This window comes from Heptranchias perlo, chromosome 28 (genome assembly GCF_035084215.1).
Source record: "Heptranchias perlo isolate sHepPer1 chromosome 28, sHepPer1.hap1, whole genome shotgun sequence".
In the NCBI taxonomy this organism is placed as follows: Eukaryota; Metazoa; Chordata; class Chondrichthyes; order Hexanchiformes; family Hexanchidae; genus Heptranchias; species Heptranchias perlo.
Genome location: NC_090352.1, coordinates 22,409,296 through 22,428,833, shown reverse-complemented (window position 1 = coordinate 22,428,833; position 19,538 = coordinate 22,409,296). Strand labels below are relative to the sequence as shown.

The window sequence follows — 19,538 nt, the reverse complement described above, 5'->3', positions numbered from 1 at the left end:
TAAAGACCATTTTGGTCTATCTGGTTGACCACAAAGTTCAAAACAACTCCTTTCCAGAGCCAGCACTCTAATTCCTGATCCATAGTCACCATCCTTACTGAAAGGCTGTGTTCAGACAGAATAAATTTAATTTACTGGATGTGTATAAAGGAATGCTACATTACAGCATTGTACAAAAACTTATGCAAAAAAAATGAAAATCTGTTTGGTTAGCATGTTAGCCCAGGCTGTAGGGAACAGGTTCTCCCCAGGGATTTCTATGCAATGAGCTTCTACACACACCTCGTTCTTTATCTCCCAGTATCGAAATAATGGCAGAGTCCCAGAACCGCATCATGTCACAATGTCTCGCTCACTTCACAGGTATCTTGACTATTATGGTCCCTTTCAGGCACTGCCTCACTCAATCTGCATTTTAACACATGATTTTTCCAAAGTACCTTTTCATCTACCAGCAGCTAGCCGTTACGGAAATTTGCCTTACGGTTAAACAGTTTTAACCATATAAATATTACAAACTATTTTCTGTGCTTTCCCATTAAGGTATAGTGTGAGAGAAAAATCAAAGCAGGAAAATCCTCCTGCTGTGATTTGCTTTGACTGTAGTACTTAGAATTACAAATTAATTTGCCAAGGAATTAATTTTCCTGTTAACAGTGAACAGGAAAGAACTGACAAAATGGAGAGAAGTAATTTTTTTTTTACAGTAGTCACTAAGTTTAAGTATGTGTGAAGAGCACTGTTTAGCCCCATCCATCAGTTTTAGATGAACAGGTCCATGCACTAAACATGATTTTGTGTATTCATTTATCCTCAATTTTCACTGTGAACCAACACATCAAAAATGCAAAGACAATCCACTCTGCACCAAGGACAAACTGCAGAGGTTTATCCCAGTATAATGTGGAAACTGACCAAGTTTTCCCAATCACTGTCGCTCACTAACACTGGGTTGTTTCCAAATTCTAGGTGGTTCTTTGAATAGCTAAACTGTAGTAGAGACTGTGGGACATGATGCAGTAATCTTAAAATGCCTTAGTAGTGTTCTATAATAAAGGGGAAATGCACAGTCAATGTGATTCTCAATGATCTCATACAACCAAGTATCAGTATATTAATACATCCCAGCTATATATTATATATGTGGTCTTCTGTATGTTTACTATTTATGGACATGTAGCAGGTCAAAATTATAGTGTGCTCACTGCTTGGCGACACAGTGTCCCCACAATCTCAATTACTGTGTGCGAGTCACTAAATCTTTATAACACATGTATTTTGGGGGGAGGGACTACACTAAAGTCCAGTGAAGCCCCATTTGCCGTTAAAAAAGGAAGAAGGAAATGAGACTTCTCAATAGTGCTATAAGGAGGGAAAATGAGGAGTGAGAAAGAAGCTGTTTGGAAATGTCCGTAAACGGGTGCAAGAAAGGATTAACTAAACAGTCAGGGTTAGTCATACACTAAATATCCTGTAGTAGCCTATCAGAAACACATCACTTTAAATCAGAGTTCATATATCTGACGCCTTTTCAATTACATGAAGTAAAAGGTTGTTATGCAATTCTAAGTTGCATTTATTGGACGTGACGTAATAATGATTATGTTAACTTATTATAGGAGGGATCATTCACTCAGGCTGCATAAATTGATAATTTCACCTCATTTATTTACATAGAACCATAGAAAAGATACAGCACAGAAGGGGGCCATTCAGCCCATCGTGTCCGCGCCGGCTTGAAGAACAACCAGGTGCCCATCCTAATCCCACCTTCCAGCACCCGGTTCATAGCCCTGCAGCTAATTCAGGTAACCCAAAACAATTAAAAAAGAAACCTTTAAAAACATAGACTGTTCAGTGACACACTGCCACAGTGCAGCAGGAAATAGGGTCATGTTCTATAATTTTCACAATGGATGTGCCCTCAGAAAAAGATACCACCAGAGGCAACAATCTTTCCTTAAGAATGGTTTGTTAAAAAGGATAACACTTCCCAGGGCACTTGCACTGTTTAAAAGGCAGCATTCAAATGACTAGAAGTAGATCATCTCAGTTCAGGAACTTTACATAACTTGAAGGAGATGGGGGAAAAAAGGAAGAAACACCAGTAGCAAAAAACATTAGCAGCCATGCCTTCAGCTGCCTAGCCTCCACATTCTGGCATTCTCTCCCTGACCCCCTCCACCTCCCACTCAGACCCTCATTAAAACCCACCTCTTTAACCAAGCTTTTGGTCGCACTGCCTAAACTTTTCTTATTTGGCCTTACATTTTTGTCAAGTGTCTTTTTTCTACATTAAAAGGTGCTATATAAATGCAAGTTGGTGCACTAGTATGAACAAAAACTGACATAAAATTAGGTAAGTTATTCAGAAATGAAAAGGAAATCTTATTTTGTGATCAGAAGATAGCAAGACACTGCTGCATCAGGAGATCAGTATACCCAAATGAACTTTACTTTATATTTTTGGGGAAACCATTCTCTTAGTTAATTTTAACTTCTATTTTATAATTCTTTGCTCCAATGAATTGAAATAAAAACTAACAAAACTACAAGAAGTCCCAAAGCAGTCAGGTCAGGCACTTACCGCATCCACATCTTCATTCTTACAATAGATCTCATGACTTTTAGCTCGGATCTCATCTCGCTGTTGATCAACCACTTCTTTTAACTTCAGCATTACTTCCCGTTCTTTTTTGGAGAGGCTGTCTAATAAAAAGAGAGGCTGTCAACACATCTGCCCTTTGTCCCAAACATTATGGAGTAAATTTATCAGAACTACAAATAAGATCCTGCAGGATTTGCAATGTAAAGAATGCGCGAGTCATATCCAATCCCTCTTAGGCCCTGGTAGGGTCGATTGTTATGATAGAATGCAGATATAAAAGGATATCACTCACAATTTGTAAGATTTGAATTTGCCTCCTCAACTCCCACCATTTGAAGGCAAGCCATGTTCTGAACAAATTCCTTTCTTCTGGCACTATTAAATTCAACTTGAGACAATATCACCAAAGCAAAGTGTCTTGCCATAGTAATAAGTTCAAACTTTACAGTCCAGCTTTTACATGTCTGCCCTTTTCTGTGTAACAACATTTGACATAAAAACTGCATCAGGAATGTGTTATCAGGGACCCAGTAGCTACAATGTTAGAGCATTGAACGCATATCCGGGAGATCAGAATTTGAATTCCAGCCTCAACTGACATTCACAATCCTACTCCTCCGGACAATTGTCAAACAACACTATCTAAGGAAGGGAGAAAGTACAGGATGGGGGAGGAGGCAAGACTTCCTTCACAGCTCAAGGACACTTCCTGGCACATAAACCAAAAACAGTACTGACAGCACCTCTGCAGGAGTTTACTGATTTCACCCTACCAACAGACTAAAAAATAGCATCCACATCCATACTATCTTGGGGATGGATAAAACTGAGTTACAAAATGTGTTTCCTGCTTTATACCCAAACTGAGTTGCGACTTGGTGAACAGATCAATTTTATTCCTTAAATGATATTAATGTATTCTGGGGTAGTGCAGCAGCACACAGATACTCAAAAAAAAGTGTTCAGATTCACCAAATGTCGGGCCCTGAACTCAGCCTTGCTTCAAGAAGAGGTGCAGAGGAGAGGCAAGCTGTAATACAGCTTTATTATCAGGGGCCTTGCCTGTCTGCCCTTGTATCTAACAGAACAAAGGTAGAGAAGCAATTAAAAAACAAAATAGAATGATGGAATACATAACCAAAACGTTGCAGAACAATTCTAGAGTCTTTGTAAAGCGCTGGTCAGACCTCACTTAGAGTACTGTGTACAATTCTGCTCATCATACTTCAAAGGGGACACACATGTGTTGGGAGAGGGTACAGAGAACAGTGACAAGAATTATTCCAGGTGTAAATGGGATGAGCTATAAGCAAAGATTAGGGAGGCTTAAGCTCTACAGTCTAAAGAGGCTCATGGGGGGATATCAATATAAAAGTATTAAATGATATAGATAAAATGAACCCAGAATACTACTTCAAGGTGAGTCAGGCCAGTCGGGCCAGAGAATATAAAACTTAAACTTAGTGAAAAGTAAATTTAAAACATATTAGAAAAATAATCATTCCCAGTAGGATGATAAACATTTGGAGCAATCAGCCAGACAAGGCAGTAGAGTCAAAAACATTAGGAGTTTTCAAAATGCCAGGCTAGGTAAGTCAGAGGGGTGAGCTTCAATGAGGGAATAGACTTTACTTGTCCTAGACTTATGGTTTTGTATTCTAGAAAATACCTTACAAACATAGTCTGCTATAACATGTCCATTAATGCTAAAGAAGGTACAGAGCAGTACAAACTACAGATAAAGGAGTTAATGTAACCAGAGATCTGATTTACCTTCCTGGGACTGAAGCTCAACCAACTGGTTAACTAGCTGCTGGTTTTCATCTGTTAGCTGTGAAATCTGCTTCTGCAGTTCCTGGATCCGTTTGTGCCACATATTTGTTTTATGATCCAGATCCTGAAATACACAGCAAGAATGAAATGCACATGCTGCTTCATAATAATCTTGTATTGGAGACAGCTAACGGTAGATTAGAATTTTAATATTCATCTCTGGGACTTGCAACTAAAGCCAATCCAGAGTGATACAAGGAAAGCCCCCTCTCTCCACTGGCTGTCCAGGGCAGTCTCGTGGGAATATACCACCTCCAGGTTCCCCTCCAAATCACTTACCATCAAGATTTGGACAAGTATCACTGTTCCTTCATCATCTCTGGCTCAATATCCTGGAATTCCCTACCCATCTTCACCACATGGACTGCAACAGTTTAAGAAGGCGGCCCACCGTCACCTTTTTAAGGCATCTAAGGATGGACAATAAATGTTGCCCACATCCCAAGAACAATAAAAGTCCCAACCCAGTTTCTACTGGGCACAGTCTGAAGCATAAGACTATCAGTCTTCATAAAAATCTTCACACTGGTGCAATAGAATGCAGTACTGAGTTAATCATTAAAGTATATTATGGTGTACGAGTCTTTGGCTTACTGGTAGCATTCTCACTTCAGTCAGAAAGTTCGAACCCCACTCCAGAGAGTAGAGACCGGATCTCTGACTAAATTCTGGGTTGACACCCAGCAGGATTCTCGCATCTGGTGACTGTGGGTGTGGATGTCCCCATCCCACTCCCAACACATGGGTTGCGAGAGTCCATAAAACCCTCTTACCGTACAAGACTAACCACCCTATAATGGTATATAATGATGGCTACGGCCATGGAAGAAGCATTCACGATATGACCTGTCAGCCTGCGATTCCTTCCACTACTTCACATTATTCTCTCTGAAAAGGAAGAGTACAAAGATACAAAAACAATATTATGGTGTAGAAAGCTTTCTGGTGCAAAAAGTAAAAAAAGTGTTCAATCCAGGACACTTGCATCCCTTGAAAACAAAAATAAAACCAGAAAAAGTTCCATATAGGATTCTAAAAAGACCAATTAAAGGGGATAAAACTGGATATCTAGGAGTAATGACAAGGCCGTAGTGTAATGAAGGATTTCAGGTGGTGTCATGAATTGAGGGAACAATGTGACGATGATTTAGAACCTTAGCTGAACCCTTAGATCAGATAACTGCCTTGAAACTAGTGCAGGAACTGACAAATACGACATGCCACTGTTATATAGGGCCAAATCATCCTGCAAAAATAACAGAGTGTTAACGACACACACAATTATTAATGTGCAAATCAGCCAGCAAGTTCAGGGGATGAAGGGACACGCGTGAGTTGCAAATCTCCAGAACTTGCTGATCCATTTACGCTGCTCCATCGTTTGCTTCGCAGAAACGGCATCTTGCCCTTAGCCTCCCTGTTATTTGTAAGAACTTGCTGGATTTGCCCATTAAATTCGCCACAGAATGTTAGGGTTCATAATTAATAGCGCAAGTGCCCTTTTAACGACATGATAATTGCTAATGCAATGCCAATCAACCTCAGGTCCAGAAAGGGAACTATTTAAACTGTTCAATCTCATTCTTGCATGTAGTAAATTGTTCTTATAAACTTTTAAAATTTAAATTTTTCTTCTTAATCTTTCTCTCTCTTTACTTTCCCTCTCTATCTGCTTTGACTCTAATTCACCCTCCTATTCTATCGTTCCTCGTTCTTTCTCAATAATTAAATCTCATCGGTTAAGGAAATAGACTGTTGGTCCCACCGTTCACTAAGGTCCTAGGTGCTCCATTGCCCTCGCTGCACCGTTATCAGCTTGCACTTCCAGCAAGTTATGGCACAAATAATTTGAGTTGAAGGGTGCAAGAAAAAGTTTAACTAACGGCATATGCCAGAGAGATGCCCCACTCCAGCAAGACTGGGCCCTGATATTTACAATGCAAGATTAATGAGCATCATATTAATGTGCACATTTATAAGAAAATAATTTGCAGTACATAACTGGGAAATCCTGTAACAAAAATATTGTAAATAACAAAAAGAAAAATCAACTGAGTGATCAGTCAAGACTTTTACAATAGGTAGTGAGCAAACAGGAGGCAGGCTGGGCCCCCAGCAGGCAGAGCACTAGTGTTTGCTTCAAAGCGAACACTGGCAATAAACAGGGCAGATTTTCTTTTGGAGTTACATCTGCTCCCTGCAGCCCCAACCCCACCCCAACTCCGACGCAGAGAGCCATTTCGCCTGGCCATCTCTGAACACAAGCATGGGCAGAGGGATATAGACAGGTTAAATGAGTGGGCAAGTAGGTGGCAGATGGAGTATAATGTGGGGAAATGTGAGGTTATTTACATTGGTAGGAAGAATAGAAAAACAGATTTTTTTTAAATGGTGAGAAACTATTAAGTGCTGGTGTCTAGAAAGACATGGATGTCCTGGTACAAGAAACACAAAAAGTTAGCATGCAGGTACAGCAGGCAATTAGGAAAGCAAACAGCATGCTGATCTTTATTGCAAGAGGGTTGGAATACAAAAGTAAGGAAGTCTTACTACAATTGTACAGGGCTTTGGTGTACAGTTTTGGTCTCATTATCCTCGCCTTAGAGGCGGTGCAACAAAGGTTCACTAGATTGATTCCTGGGATGAGAGTTGTCGGAGGAGAGGTTGAGTAGAATGGGCCTATACTCTCTGGAGTTTAGAAGAATGAGAGGTGATCTCACTGAAACATATCATTCTGAGGGGGCTTGACAGGGTAGACGCTGAGAGGTTGTTTCCCCTGGCTGGAGAGTCTAGAACTAGAGGGTATAGTAACAGGAGAAGGGGTTGGCCATTTAAGACTGAGACGAGGAGGAATTTCTTCACTCAGAGGGCTGTGAATCTTTGGATTTCTCTACCCAAAGGGCTGTGGATGCTGAGTCATTGAATATATTCAAGGCTGAGATAGGTAGATTTTTGGACTCTAGGGGAATCAGGGATATGGGGATCAGCCAGGAAAGTGGAGTTGAAGTTGAAGATCGGCCATGATCATTGAATGGCAGAGCAGGCTCGAGGGGCCATATGGCCTACTCCTGCTCTTATTTCTTATGTTCTTATGTTCAACAGCCTGCTTACACACCTCTGCCAAAGACACTGCTGAACTGACTGCTGGGAGGTACATGGGAACAGCCCAGGGAGTTTCCAAAAAAACTCTGAAGTACACACTTTCACTATTACAAGTATCGACGTTGCAACCAGATTGGCAGAATTCCACAAAATGTTCCCATGTACACTGCACGGGTTTCCTATTCATGAAATCTGACAACTGAAGCAACGCTTATGTTGTGCTGCTATGAATCATGCGTTGGTTTGAACCTAGGCTCAAAGATAAATGTCTTTTGTAGAAATATATATTATACACACGTCATATTAGTGTTACACAAAACTTTTCCTGTAATCTTTTTATCCCCATAATGAAAAGAAAGGGAGATTTTCCCCCATTGACTTGGAAATGTTTTTTTTCTGAATAAACATATATTTCCTCTTTGTAATCCTGGGAAAACCAGGGATTCCAGTATGACATCCAAAACGACAAGGGATGGGTGTGGTGGGGGGAATGTCTTCTCATCTAGAAGGTGCAGCAAGGCACCAATTAGAGGCAGTTTCCTCAGCAACAGCAGCAATGCAATACCAAACCAATCAAAGAACGTGCTCTATCCTTGCAAGTGCAGGGGGGAGGGAGAACAAAATATAACACCAACTGCAAAAACAAAGTCCACTTTTATGAAAGAAACAGAACACGTTAAAACAAAACTTCACTGAAGACCCATGTGAAGAGCAAAGGACAGAAACAGGGCTTAAAGCAGAGAGAACACATAAACAGAGGTCAAAGCAACAATCATTAGCTAACTGATCAAAAGTTAAAAAGGAACTTAAAAAGAAACTTCTTCCTGGGGAGTGATGATTTTCAGTCAGACTGGATTCAAGCCCAGGACCCAGAGCTGAAGGGGCAGAATGCTAAATCCATTTCATCATGTGGTCTAACAAAAAAAATATAATCAACATTTCCCTCTGCTGCGCTTTAACCAGACGAATTACAAAATATAATTTAAAATATTCAAAACGGAGAACATAAATGGTGTCCCACTAATAGCAAAGGAGACAAAAAGACTGGCAATGCAACTTGCGATTAGCTCTTATATGGTGGGTGTGATGGATCCTAGGACCAGTCATGTTTCAATTCACAAAATGCGACATTTTATGAGTTTGTAGCTTGACCTAGGCACTGAATATTTAAAATGAAGTCAGGTCCGCTATGACTGTTAAAAGCTCCTTGGTCTTAACTTGAGAGCCAGCTGGTAAAGCATAATATATACACCTCTATCTGGGAACAATTTTAGCTAAGAAATTTAAATTAATAAAATCAATCATAGAATCAAGCAATCAATCATAGAAAAATACAGCTCAGAAGGAGGCCATTCGGCCCATCGTGCCTGTGCCGGCTCTTTGAAAGAGCTATCCACTTAGTCCTACTCCCCTGCTCTTTCCCATGGTTCGGCAAATTCTCCCCCTTCAAGTATTTATCCAATTCCTTTTTGAAAGTCATTATTGAATCTGCTTCCTCCACCCTGAGACAGTGCATTCCAGATCATAACAACTCGCTGCGTAAACAAAAAACTCCTCATCTCCCCTCTGGCTCTTTTGCTAACGACCTTAAATCTGTGTCTCCTGATTACCGACCCTTCTGCCACTGAAAACAGTTTCTCCTATTTACTCTATCAAAACCCTTCATGATTTTGAACACCTCTATCAAATCTCCCCTTAACCTTCTGTGCTCTAAGGAGAACCACCTCAGCTTCTCTACGTAATTGAAGTCCTGCATCCCTGGTACCATCTTAGTAAATCTCCTCTGCACCCTCTCTAAGGCCTTGACATCCTTCCTAAAGTGTGATGCCCTAAAGTGGACACAATACTCCAGTTGAAGCCTAACCAGTGATTTATAAAGGTTTAGCATAACTTCCTTGCCTTTGTACTCTATACCTCTGTTTGTAACGCCCAGGTTCCCTATTTGGCCCTATTAACTGATTGATTCTTTTATTATTTTTTTTTAAACTGATCGATTTTGGATTCATGAGGAAATATGCAATTTGCCTAAACCTGAATCTAATTAAGGTAAATCTTGTTTAGCAAGGCTCAGTGCTAGTTGAAGTTGTTCACACTGAGGATTTTCCTTCCTCTTTGGTCTGCCGTGCAGGAAATAATTCAAAATTTGGAAGAACACTTAAAAATCTTCCTTTATGCTAACCTGGAAATCAAAGAAGTTCTTTGGGTTTCTATTTTGCTGTGCCATTATACAAGTTGGGGGCTTACAGGATTCCATGAGGTTTATTTGTCATTTTAAGCTTTTCATCATGGATTCATATTCAAAATTTACAGAGGTGAACTAATAATACTTCATAACTTCTGTTTTGAAATAAATGGATGAAGTACTATATTTCTTAAGTTTATCTGCCGGTTCAAAATTTGCTTCTTTTTACAATAAACCTGAATGGTAGTTTTAAAATTTGAGCTATATGATCTAATCAGATTGGCATTTTCTGCCAATTCAAGAAATTTGGAAGGCATAATGGGTAGGCCATACTATTTCCGGTGCCTGTCCCAGTGCTAGAAGGTTCATTGTTCACCCTGCAATTTGATATCCCAGATACAGCGTGCAGATGGTGAAGCTTCTTGCTCACAGCTTGCACTGACTTTTGGGGAGAGCACCAACAAACAGTGTTGGGAAATAGCCCAAATTGTAATAATTAGCAACATCAAAAGTGGGATAAATATCGCCAGCAGACCAAAACACTGTTCAAAATTTAAAATAAATTACCAGAAGCAAACAAGGCTCAGAAAGACTGTAGGCTGAGAGCTAGATTTAGGTCATCTGGCTGTAGAATCTAATCAGATCGGAGTGTGTAAATTCAAATTGTTTTGCCAATTTTGCATCCAATTCAAAAACATGGTTTGGCACCTGGCATCAAACTGCGGAAACTTTAAAAACACATACAAGTACTGGATCAATTACCCACTTTTACCAAGCTCCCAGCAACTCAATGGTCCTCAGAACAAAGGAATACTCAAATGCTTGGTGATTTGGGGAAAACCATTTGCAAGTCTGAATTGTCTGAACATCTTAAAGCTGTTCGAGTTTTAAGCAAAGCCTACATGGGCAATAGGTGCTCCACTTGAGATGGCCACTGAGCAGCAAAATACAATCTCCATTACTCACTAGGATGTCTTATAGTCAATTTTCCACCACGTGAAAACTGTTTGCAACTGTTAACTCACCTTCAAACTTGGCAAATGACCTCTGTGGCACAGCATGCATCACAAGATGAAATTGCCAATTTTACTGCCAAGTCTGTTACTCAATTCAGAAACTTGGACTTTTATAACTACACAAAAATGTTGGCTCGAGCCAGCTGCCATGGCACGTCTCAGATGGATTTGTGGAATCAGAATACTAGACCGATTGTAGGAATCAGTACTATTTGCTGCAACCAAAAGCTTTCTCACCAATGTATGAATCACTTTGGTAAACAGATTTATCAAAAAAAGTGTTTTGTGATTTTAACATCCCACGTGCTATCAACAAGACAAAATGATACTTTACATCAGCAGATTTAGAGGAAGTTCAGAAGCACAATTATTGATGTCATGGACAACATATTAAGCAATAGATCAGTAATGAGAGAGTGGCATTGTGACTGGTCCCATGAACCAGTGTATTCTAGTGTCAACACACACTTGGTGAACTTTGTTATCGCACAGGAAACTTGCTGTGCTGGGTTGTTACACCGCTTCCAGCCAACCTATGTTTGTGCATAAACTGCCTTCAGTACACTTTTAATTTTCAGCATAGTATGAAGGGAAGGCAAATCTAAAAAAGAAAAAGTAAAGTGGAGAAAAACATTTAACTAATTGAAATAAAGACATAATAGACATAATAAAATGAAATTTGAATTATAATCCCACTTTTCCTCCATTAAAACGTTATAATTCTGATTACTACACTGTGCATCACAATTCAAAACCTAACCAGGCCCTATGTATGAATCACTTTGGTAAACAGATTTATCAAAAAAAATGTTTCATGATTTTAACTGCCCACGTGCTATCAACAAGACAAAATGATACTCTAAATCAGCAGATTTAGGGGAAGTTCAGAGGCACAATTATTGATGTTTTAGAACTCATTGCATTCTCTGCAGATGGAGCCCCTGAATGGACATAGCCCAGTGATGAACAAAATATCCCCTTTACTCTCTGTGGTCAAATCATCATACTTACATTTTCATTTATACTGTATTTTTCTATTATAGAAGTTCATCTAAAGCACTAACTTCAAGACTAGTCCCTTCCTCTGGTTCTTAAAATAAAAATATTACTCTTCCTGTTGTACATAACACACTATGGTCCCCATAATGCAACCCTGGCTCTGCAGCACTAGACCATTGCTCCAGAGGCACTCTGTGCCTACTCACAAACTGCCCTCACTCTTCACTGTGAACTCAGCTGATTAAATTTTACTCCCAGCGCATTAATAAGGATGTGCTGAGTGTGTCGATTGCCAGCACGACCAGCTTGCAAAGGGCTGTTGCTGGCCCCTTGCCTGTAATTTTTTTGGGTGTTGGCGGGCAGGGGGAGGACTGTGGTAACAGCAGCACATCTGCCTTTAAAACCAAAATCCACAAAAGGAGTAGGTCTGCTGGATGATCAGGGCCACCCAGGAAAAATTATTACTTTTTTTTTTGCATAGTCTCCCCTTCAGCACATATTCCAAGTACACTAAGCACTAGCCAGCTGCATTTGGGTGCACTAAGCACCTGTGTGCCCTATAATATGAAACGCCTGCTATCACATTAACAGCCCTTGTGTATGACACACAATCACAGTAGATGAGTACAGTTATGTGTGTGTTTTTAAACTACTAATCTTTCCCATGTGTAAAATAATCTCCCTTCCCCCTACAAAAAAAAAGTTCTTCACAGGAAACTTCCAGAGCAAGTGCATTGATTATTGATGTGTATATTACATTGTGTTAAAGTCAAACTATTCAAGTGCTCTTCGGGATAAAATGTATGAAACAATTTGCAATTAAAACTTATGTTTTTGGCATTCCTGGTTGCACAGTCATAATAAGCTATCATTTCCACTCCTCAAATTTCAGAAACATTTGAGAAATGCTATAAAAGATTAGACTAGTTAATAACTTGGGCACAAATGTAATCCAAATCAAAGAGCCATTCCTCGTGCATTCAGAAAGGTGTGATGAAGGAAGAGGACTTCTGGATTACAGGAGAAAGAACTTTAGAGCAGAGTATAAAGAGTTTGTGAAGGTTTTCCACTAGCAGACCATCATTGAGGAAAATAAAACCGACAGGGAGCAGAAGGTGGTTTAATGAAGAAATCAAACAATCTGGTCTCATCTGATCACAGAAAGTTCAACGTTTGGTTTTGTGAACTTGGTTTTGTTCCTTGTTTTTTTGTGGTCATTAACAATGTAGAAAGTGACATTGTCAAGGGTGGAGAATAACAAGTAAAAAGTTTGCAGCTCTGCACGGAAGTAACTCACACCTTTGATGAATGTTGTCCTGTACAATGCAAAGGCAAGACTGCAGTTACTTCTGAGCTCCACTGTGGAAGAGTTCAATGTTGATAATATGTGAGTGCAATACATGTTCACAAAATCCCAAAAGCTAGTGATACAGAACAAAGTGGCAGTATTGCAGTTTGGCAGGAAATGGGAGATTGTGAGAATGGTGGTTCAAGAGCACTTAATGGTGTTAAGACAGGGCAGACCATGAATTTCTGGTTCTCAGAGAATTATACTGGAAAGTGAAAGTTGGCAGTAGCAGTAGTGAGAAAAAAAAGAGGCAAAGCGTGTGACAGCGGCTCAGACGGGTCAGCAAAGTCCATGGTTGAGTTGGGACAGAATGAGGGATGTGAAGCGATCATGGAATGACATGAGCATCTGAGGAAAGATGGCTTGGATTTCTACTAGGATCCACTTATAATGTGCTGCCTACAACTATGAACCTATCTGTGATGGGGGTGAGTGGCACTCAAAGGTGTGATCTGTGTAAGGGAAGAAAGACATACTCAACAATATTTTGTGTGTTTGCCATATCACTCTAAAACATGGATGGTACAGCTGGAGGAACAATCAATTGTTGAAAGGTAAGAACATAAGAAATAGGAGCAAACCTATTCAATCAGATCATGGCTGATCTTCGACCTCAACTCCACTTTCCCACCCTATCCCCATATCCCTTGATTCCCCTAGAAGATAGTAATTGAGAGCCTGCAGGATGCAGAAGTTCCTGTGAAAAAAATTGTTAGGTGTCTCTCTGCAAGTTTGTCTCTGCAGGAGGAAGTTATAGGAAATTAGGTCTGCCTGGGAGAGCTGGTGTACAGCCACAAATATCAATGGATGCCCATAGATCATTCCCAGCAAAATTATCCAGTTAAATCTCCATCTGTACACTGTGCTGAATCCAAAAGAGGAAGCTTAATAGAGAACTGACTGTCTGTGGGAGCAGGCTAGAAGCTGCATCAACTAGGTTCACAGTAGTCCAGGGTACTGTTAGTGATTGGCCAGTCATAAGCCCACTACGCTTACCCAAACTAGTGCTCTAATGGATAGTATAGTCATAGCTGGACAAGCAGCTTCAGCTAGTTCAATGTGAGCAGTGATACTGCTGGAACTTTTGGATTGGTAAATCTTTGCTCTTGCCAACATACACCTAAGGTCTCTGGATTTAGGTTAAGTATGATGTTTCCCTCCAGGGCCAGAGCATGCACTTTTTTTTACACCTAACACCAGCTGACCAAAAAAAAGCAGCACACAAAAGTAAAGTTACAAAATATGTAGATCTAAAGGGTGACCAGGGCTGGTTTTGTTAGACATTGTGATTCAAAATGGGCTCCAGGGATCTCTGAGCACCTTACTTAAGCTCCTCAAACATTTTGGGGTAGTGAATAGGTGACAGAAGACCTTAAGGTTGGAGTTACAGTCTCCCTATATCAATTGTGCAGTGTAAACAAGCACAGCTTCCTTAACCTGATGGCACAGTAGACTCACCAAAGTAGGTGTCTAATTCTGCCAACGGTCTAAACTAGTTAAGCTGTGTATCAGAGCCAGTGTACCGACATTGGTCTGCAACCCAAACTAAACAGTACCAAATGTAAAACTGCTCATAGTGTAATCGGTAGTTTCTCATCAGTTATACTGCCTTAAGGAGTAGGTGCTGTATACCAGGCGTTATACGAGTGTCAGATAAAATGTCACATTTTTTAAATCGTCTAAAATCAGCGCTGTCACTTGGGGACACGAACCTTGTAGTGAACCGTGCTTTTCTCGCCGTCCTGTAACATCACGAAGGCTCGGATCAGCTCCTGCTCGGTGTTCCCATTCCTGGTCACGAAAGTTTCCAGCATTTCCAAGACGCGGACAACTTTAGGGACTAGCCCTCCCACAGCCTCCTTCCCATAGCTGTCGATCAGCTTCTCCAGCTCGGCGCCGATCAGCTTGGCGATCTCGTACACATCGTGCACCGCAAGGTTGGAGACGGGTTTGTCGAGGCAAGAGACGAGATGAGGTTCCATGTCCATGGTAAAGAGAGTGTGGCCCGGGGATAGAACGAGACCCGGGGATAGAATGTGGCCCGGGGATAGAACGAGACCCGGGGATAGAATGTGGCCCGGGGATAGAACGAGACCCGGGGATAGAATGTGGCCCGGGGAAGATAGGGGGGGATATTCTTTTAAGAGCGGATCAGTCCGCGCAGCCAGGTCCCCATTGGTAAGCGCTTGCAGGGACGATGTTTTCCCAGTGCAGGCAGCCCCGCAAACCCTCCGGCTTTTATACGGTGCTCCCGTTTCCTTGCTTTGTCCGACTGTTACGTGCGCCACAGACAATCACGTGCCGGTGTCATCTGGCCCAATCACCGACCAGTGACAGCGACAAGGGTGACACGGCTCGCGCTGCCCTTTGGGCGATCGGAGCTCCAGCTGGTCCCGGGCTGCGCTCCAATTGCGGCGGTCGTGTCGCCGGTTTCCCGCACTGAGGAATTTTCACCTCCGCTGGATCGGATCGCAGTTTTACAAAGACAAATCGTGAGGCTTGTGGTTCGAGTCTTCCGGGTGAAACTCAAGCCGACCCAACATCGCCTCGCCCCAAGCGAAAAAAAAAAGTGAAAGTGTGTTTACTTGTGCTGGTGATAAAATAGCGTCTGCGCCCGGCCCATGCTCAAAGCCAACTCAATGCAATTCTTCTTTTAAAAAAAGCAAAATATTGCAGTTCTCAGATCAGAACGGTTGTGGGGAAGGATGCATGCCTGAAATGTCGACTGTCAGCTGAGCTGAACTTACGACCTCCTATCCCATCCATCACCAGGACTGCCTACTTCCATTAAAGCGCCGGTCTCTGCCCTGCCTCAGCTCATCTGCTGCTGAAACCCTCATCCATGCTTTTGTTACCTCCAGTGTCGACTATTCCAATGCTCTCCTGGCCAACCTCCCATCTTGCACCCTCCGTAAACTTGAACTCATCCAAAACTCTGCTGCCCATATCGAAACTCGCACCAAGTCCTGTTCACCCGTCACCCTTGTGTTCGCTGACCTACATTGGCTCCCGGTCCGGCAACGTCTCCATTTTAAAATTCTTATCCTCGTGTTCAAATCCCTCCATGGCCCTATCTCTTTAACCTCCTCCAGCCCTACAACCCCCACCGAGATCTCTGCGCTCCTCCAATTCTGGCCTCTTGCGCATCCCCAATTTTCATCGCTCCACCTTTGGCGGCCATGCCTTCAGCTGCCTAGGTCCTAAGTTCTGGAATTCCCTCTCTAAACCTCTGGCTCTCTACCTCTCTCTCCTCCTTTAAGTCGCTCCTTAAAACCTACCTCTTTGACCACCTGCATTAATATCGCTTCAGGTGGCTCGGTGTCAAACTTTGTCTGATAACACTCCCATGAAGCACCTTGGGACATTTTTACTACGTTAAAGGGGCTATGCAAGTTGTTGTTGTCCCTGCAGATGGCAACTGCAGGAATGGTGTTTGCCTTGTAGTGGGCCCCTGAAAAGGTTTGGTTTGTGGGGCCTACATTTTACTAGACAATGTTACTAAATACCACCTACCTGGTGTCAAATCCATGCACGTATGATCGGGAAAAGGCATGTTTGCAATAGATAATATAAAAATTGTTGACAAAACGATTCGGTATCTGCTATCACCATTGCCTAGGTGTCCTTTCATTGGATCCACTGGGAACCCCTGATTGGTTTGGGGCCCCCTGCAATTGCATAAGTTCCACCATCCTAACTCTGCCCCTGGCTGCCTGAACTGCTGGATGTTTCCAGCTTCTTTAATTTTCTTTCAATTCAATGCTATCTTGCTCTCAACACTGACTCAAAAAAGCTTGTGAACGACCTCTGGGTAGGAGATGTGTCGGTGAAACAATAGTGCGCCCTCACTACTTTAGGAATGGCTATTCCCCCCCAGAGTCCACCTGTAGCAAATTAACCCACGTCTTGTGAGAAAGAAGCACACACTCATATTGCATGTCGGTAACTTACAAAATTAAAATATCATAAGTGATCTGCATTCCTGGGGACAGTCATGATTACACCCTTGGAGAATTATTTTTTCTGTTTAAAATGTATAGATTTGTAACAAGGACCTGAGTGGAAGAGGCAGAAAGTGGGGAGCTTAGCACTTTTGTTACAATGGGGGTGGACAACAAATGGTGAGGAAAAAGTAGTTTTAAAACAACATTAAATTGAAGGGATAGGAAAAGGCAAGGTTCATACATGCCAACCTAGAAAACTTGCAGACGCTCGCAAAACTCCCAAATAGCTAACAATTCAAGAATGGTCCTGAATACTAGCCCATGACATGAGAAAACATGAGCTGTCCAACATTCCTTCATTTGAATTAGAGAGAAGAAACATTACTCTATGAAAACCTGAGAGGGGACAAACAAATGTCCAAGACACAGAATTGGTAGTGCATTTTTAAGAGGGACTTAGGAGTATGTTCACCATAAATTTTAATTTTTACATTAAAAGTGAGGCATTCCGATTCATTTTAAGTACTTTTATATTTCACAATTAATAGATTTTTAATCTTGAAAAAGGAAAAACAAAATGACAGTCCTCTGGCACCACCCCCTTAGATATGGGGGTGGTGCCAGAGGACTGGAGAATTGCAAATATTACATCCTTGTTCAAAGAAGGGTGTCAGGATACACCCAGCAATTATAGGCCAGTCATTTTAACCTCAGTGGTGGGGAAACTTTTAGAAACGATAATCTGGGACAGAATTAACAGTCACTTGGACAAGGGTGGATTGATTAGGGAGAGCCAGCACAGATTTGTTAAAGGCAAATTGTGTTTAACTAATTTGATAGAGCTTTTTGATGAGGTAACAGAGAGGGTAGATGAGGGCAATGCAGTTGATGTGGTGCATATGGACTTTCAAAAGGCGTTTGATAAAGTGCCACACAGTAGCCTTATCATCAAGATTGCGGCCCATGGAATAAAGGGGGCAGTAGCAACATGGATACAGAATTGGCTAAGGGACAGGAAATAGAGAGTAGTGGTGAACGGTTGTTTTTTGGACTCGCGGGAGGTGTACAGTGGTGTTCCCCAGGGGTCAGTGCTGGGACCACTGCTTTTCCTGATATATATTAATGACTTGGACTTGGGTATAGAGGGCACAATTTCAAAATTTGCAGATGACACAAAACTTGGAAGGGTTGTAAACAGTGAGGAGGATCGTGATAGACTTCAAGAGGATATAGACAGGCTGGTGGCATGGGCGGACAGGTGCCAGATGAAAATTAACGCAGAAAAATGGGAAGTGATACATTTCGGTAGGAAAAACGAGGAGAGGTAATATAAACTAGAGGGCACAACTCTAAAAGGGGTACAGGAACAGAGGGATCTGGGGATATATGTGTACAAATCGTTGAAGTTGGCAGTACAGGTTGAGAAAGCGGTTAAAAAAGTATACAGGATCCTGGGCTTTATAAATAGAAGCATAGGGTACAAAAGTATGGAAGTCATGATGAACCTTTATAAAACACTGGTTCGGCCACAACTGGAGTATTGTGTCCAGTTCTGGGCACCACACTTCAGAAAAAATGTGAAGACCTTAGAGAGGGTGCAGAGGAGATTTACTAGAATGATTCCAGGGATGAGGGACTTTAGTTACGTGGATAGACTGGAGAAGCTGGGGTTGTTCTCCTTGGAACAGAGATGGTTGCAAGGAGATTTGATAGAGGTATTCAAAATCATGAAGGGTCTAGACAGAGTAGATAGAGAGAAACTGTTCCTATTGGCGGAAGATTCAAGGACGAGAGGACATGAGGAAAAACTTTTTTACACAGCGAGTGGTTAGGATTTGGAATGCACTGCCCGAGGGGTGGTGGAGCAATTTCAATTATGGCCTTCAAAAGAGAACTGGATAAGTACTTGAAAGGAAAAAATTGCAGGTCTACGGGGATAGGGCGGGGGAGTGGGACTAGCTGGATTGCTCTTGCATAGAGCTGGCGCAGACTCGATGGGCCAAATGGCCTCCTTCCATGCTGTAACCTTTCCATGATTCTATGACATTTGGATTTTCAACAGACCAACCAGATCATCACTTCCCCGAAGGTTGCCTCAACACTTAATCTCCCACATAAAAACCTCCTGCCCCAGTTCACAGAAGCACTGCATCTCAACCATCTCCCTACTCTTTCACAGAGACACTCTTTTCTCCTCCAACCCTCTCAGTTTATTCTGGCACCCTTCTCCCTTCCCCCATTTAATTCAATATAACGCTCTTTTCCCCTTCTCAATTCAACTTGACTCTCTTATTCCCCCCTCCCCCGAGTGTTCATTGTCTAATAAAATCAGAAAACAGCAGGAAAAATCCAAGTGATTGATTAAAATTGATTTTTCTTGTTGGCGAAGCATAGATAAGGCAGAATAAATTACTATGTATATTATCAGATATATTCCGGCAAATTATAGATTTGCTGGATAAAATAAGTAGATCGAGATGCAGGTAAAACTAGAGGAAAACTATTC

At 41.6% G+C, this 19,538-nt stretch overlaps 1 protein-coding gene across 4 annotated transcripts in view; it reads right to left on the bottom strand.

Annotated features, from left to right (window-relative positions):
- The window catches only part of rilp (Rab interacting lysosomal protein), a 35,445-nt gene extending 19,876 nt beyond the window's left edge, over positions 1 to 15,569 (bottom strand). Inside the window, exons 1-3 of one of the 4 annotated variants that reach the window (XM_068008220.1) lie at positions 14,801 to 15,569; positions 4,382 to 4,505; positions 2,588 to 2,709 (exon numbers count right to left, since the gene is read on the bottom strand). In XM_068008220.1, coding sequence (XP_067864321.1) covers positions 2,588 to 2,709; positions 4,382 to 4,505; positions 14,801 to 15,076 — 522 coding nt within the window. In that variant the 5' untranslated portion in view covers positions 15,077 to 15,569. The remainder of the gene's footprint in view (positions 1 to 2,587; positions 2,710 to 4,381; positions 4,506 to 14,800) is intronic. The other 3 variants (XM_068008222.1, XM_068008221.1, XM_068008223.1) reach the window with 3 other exon arrangements.
- Positions 15,570 to 19,538: the final 3,969 nt, after the last annotated feature.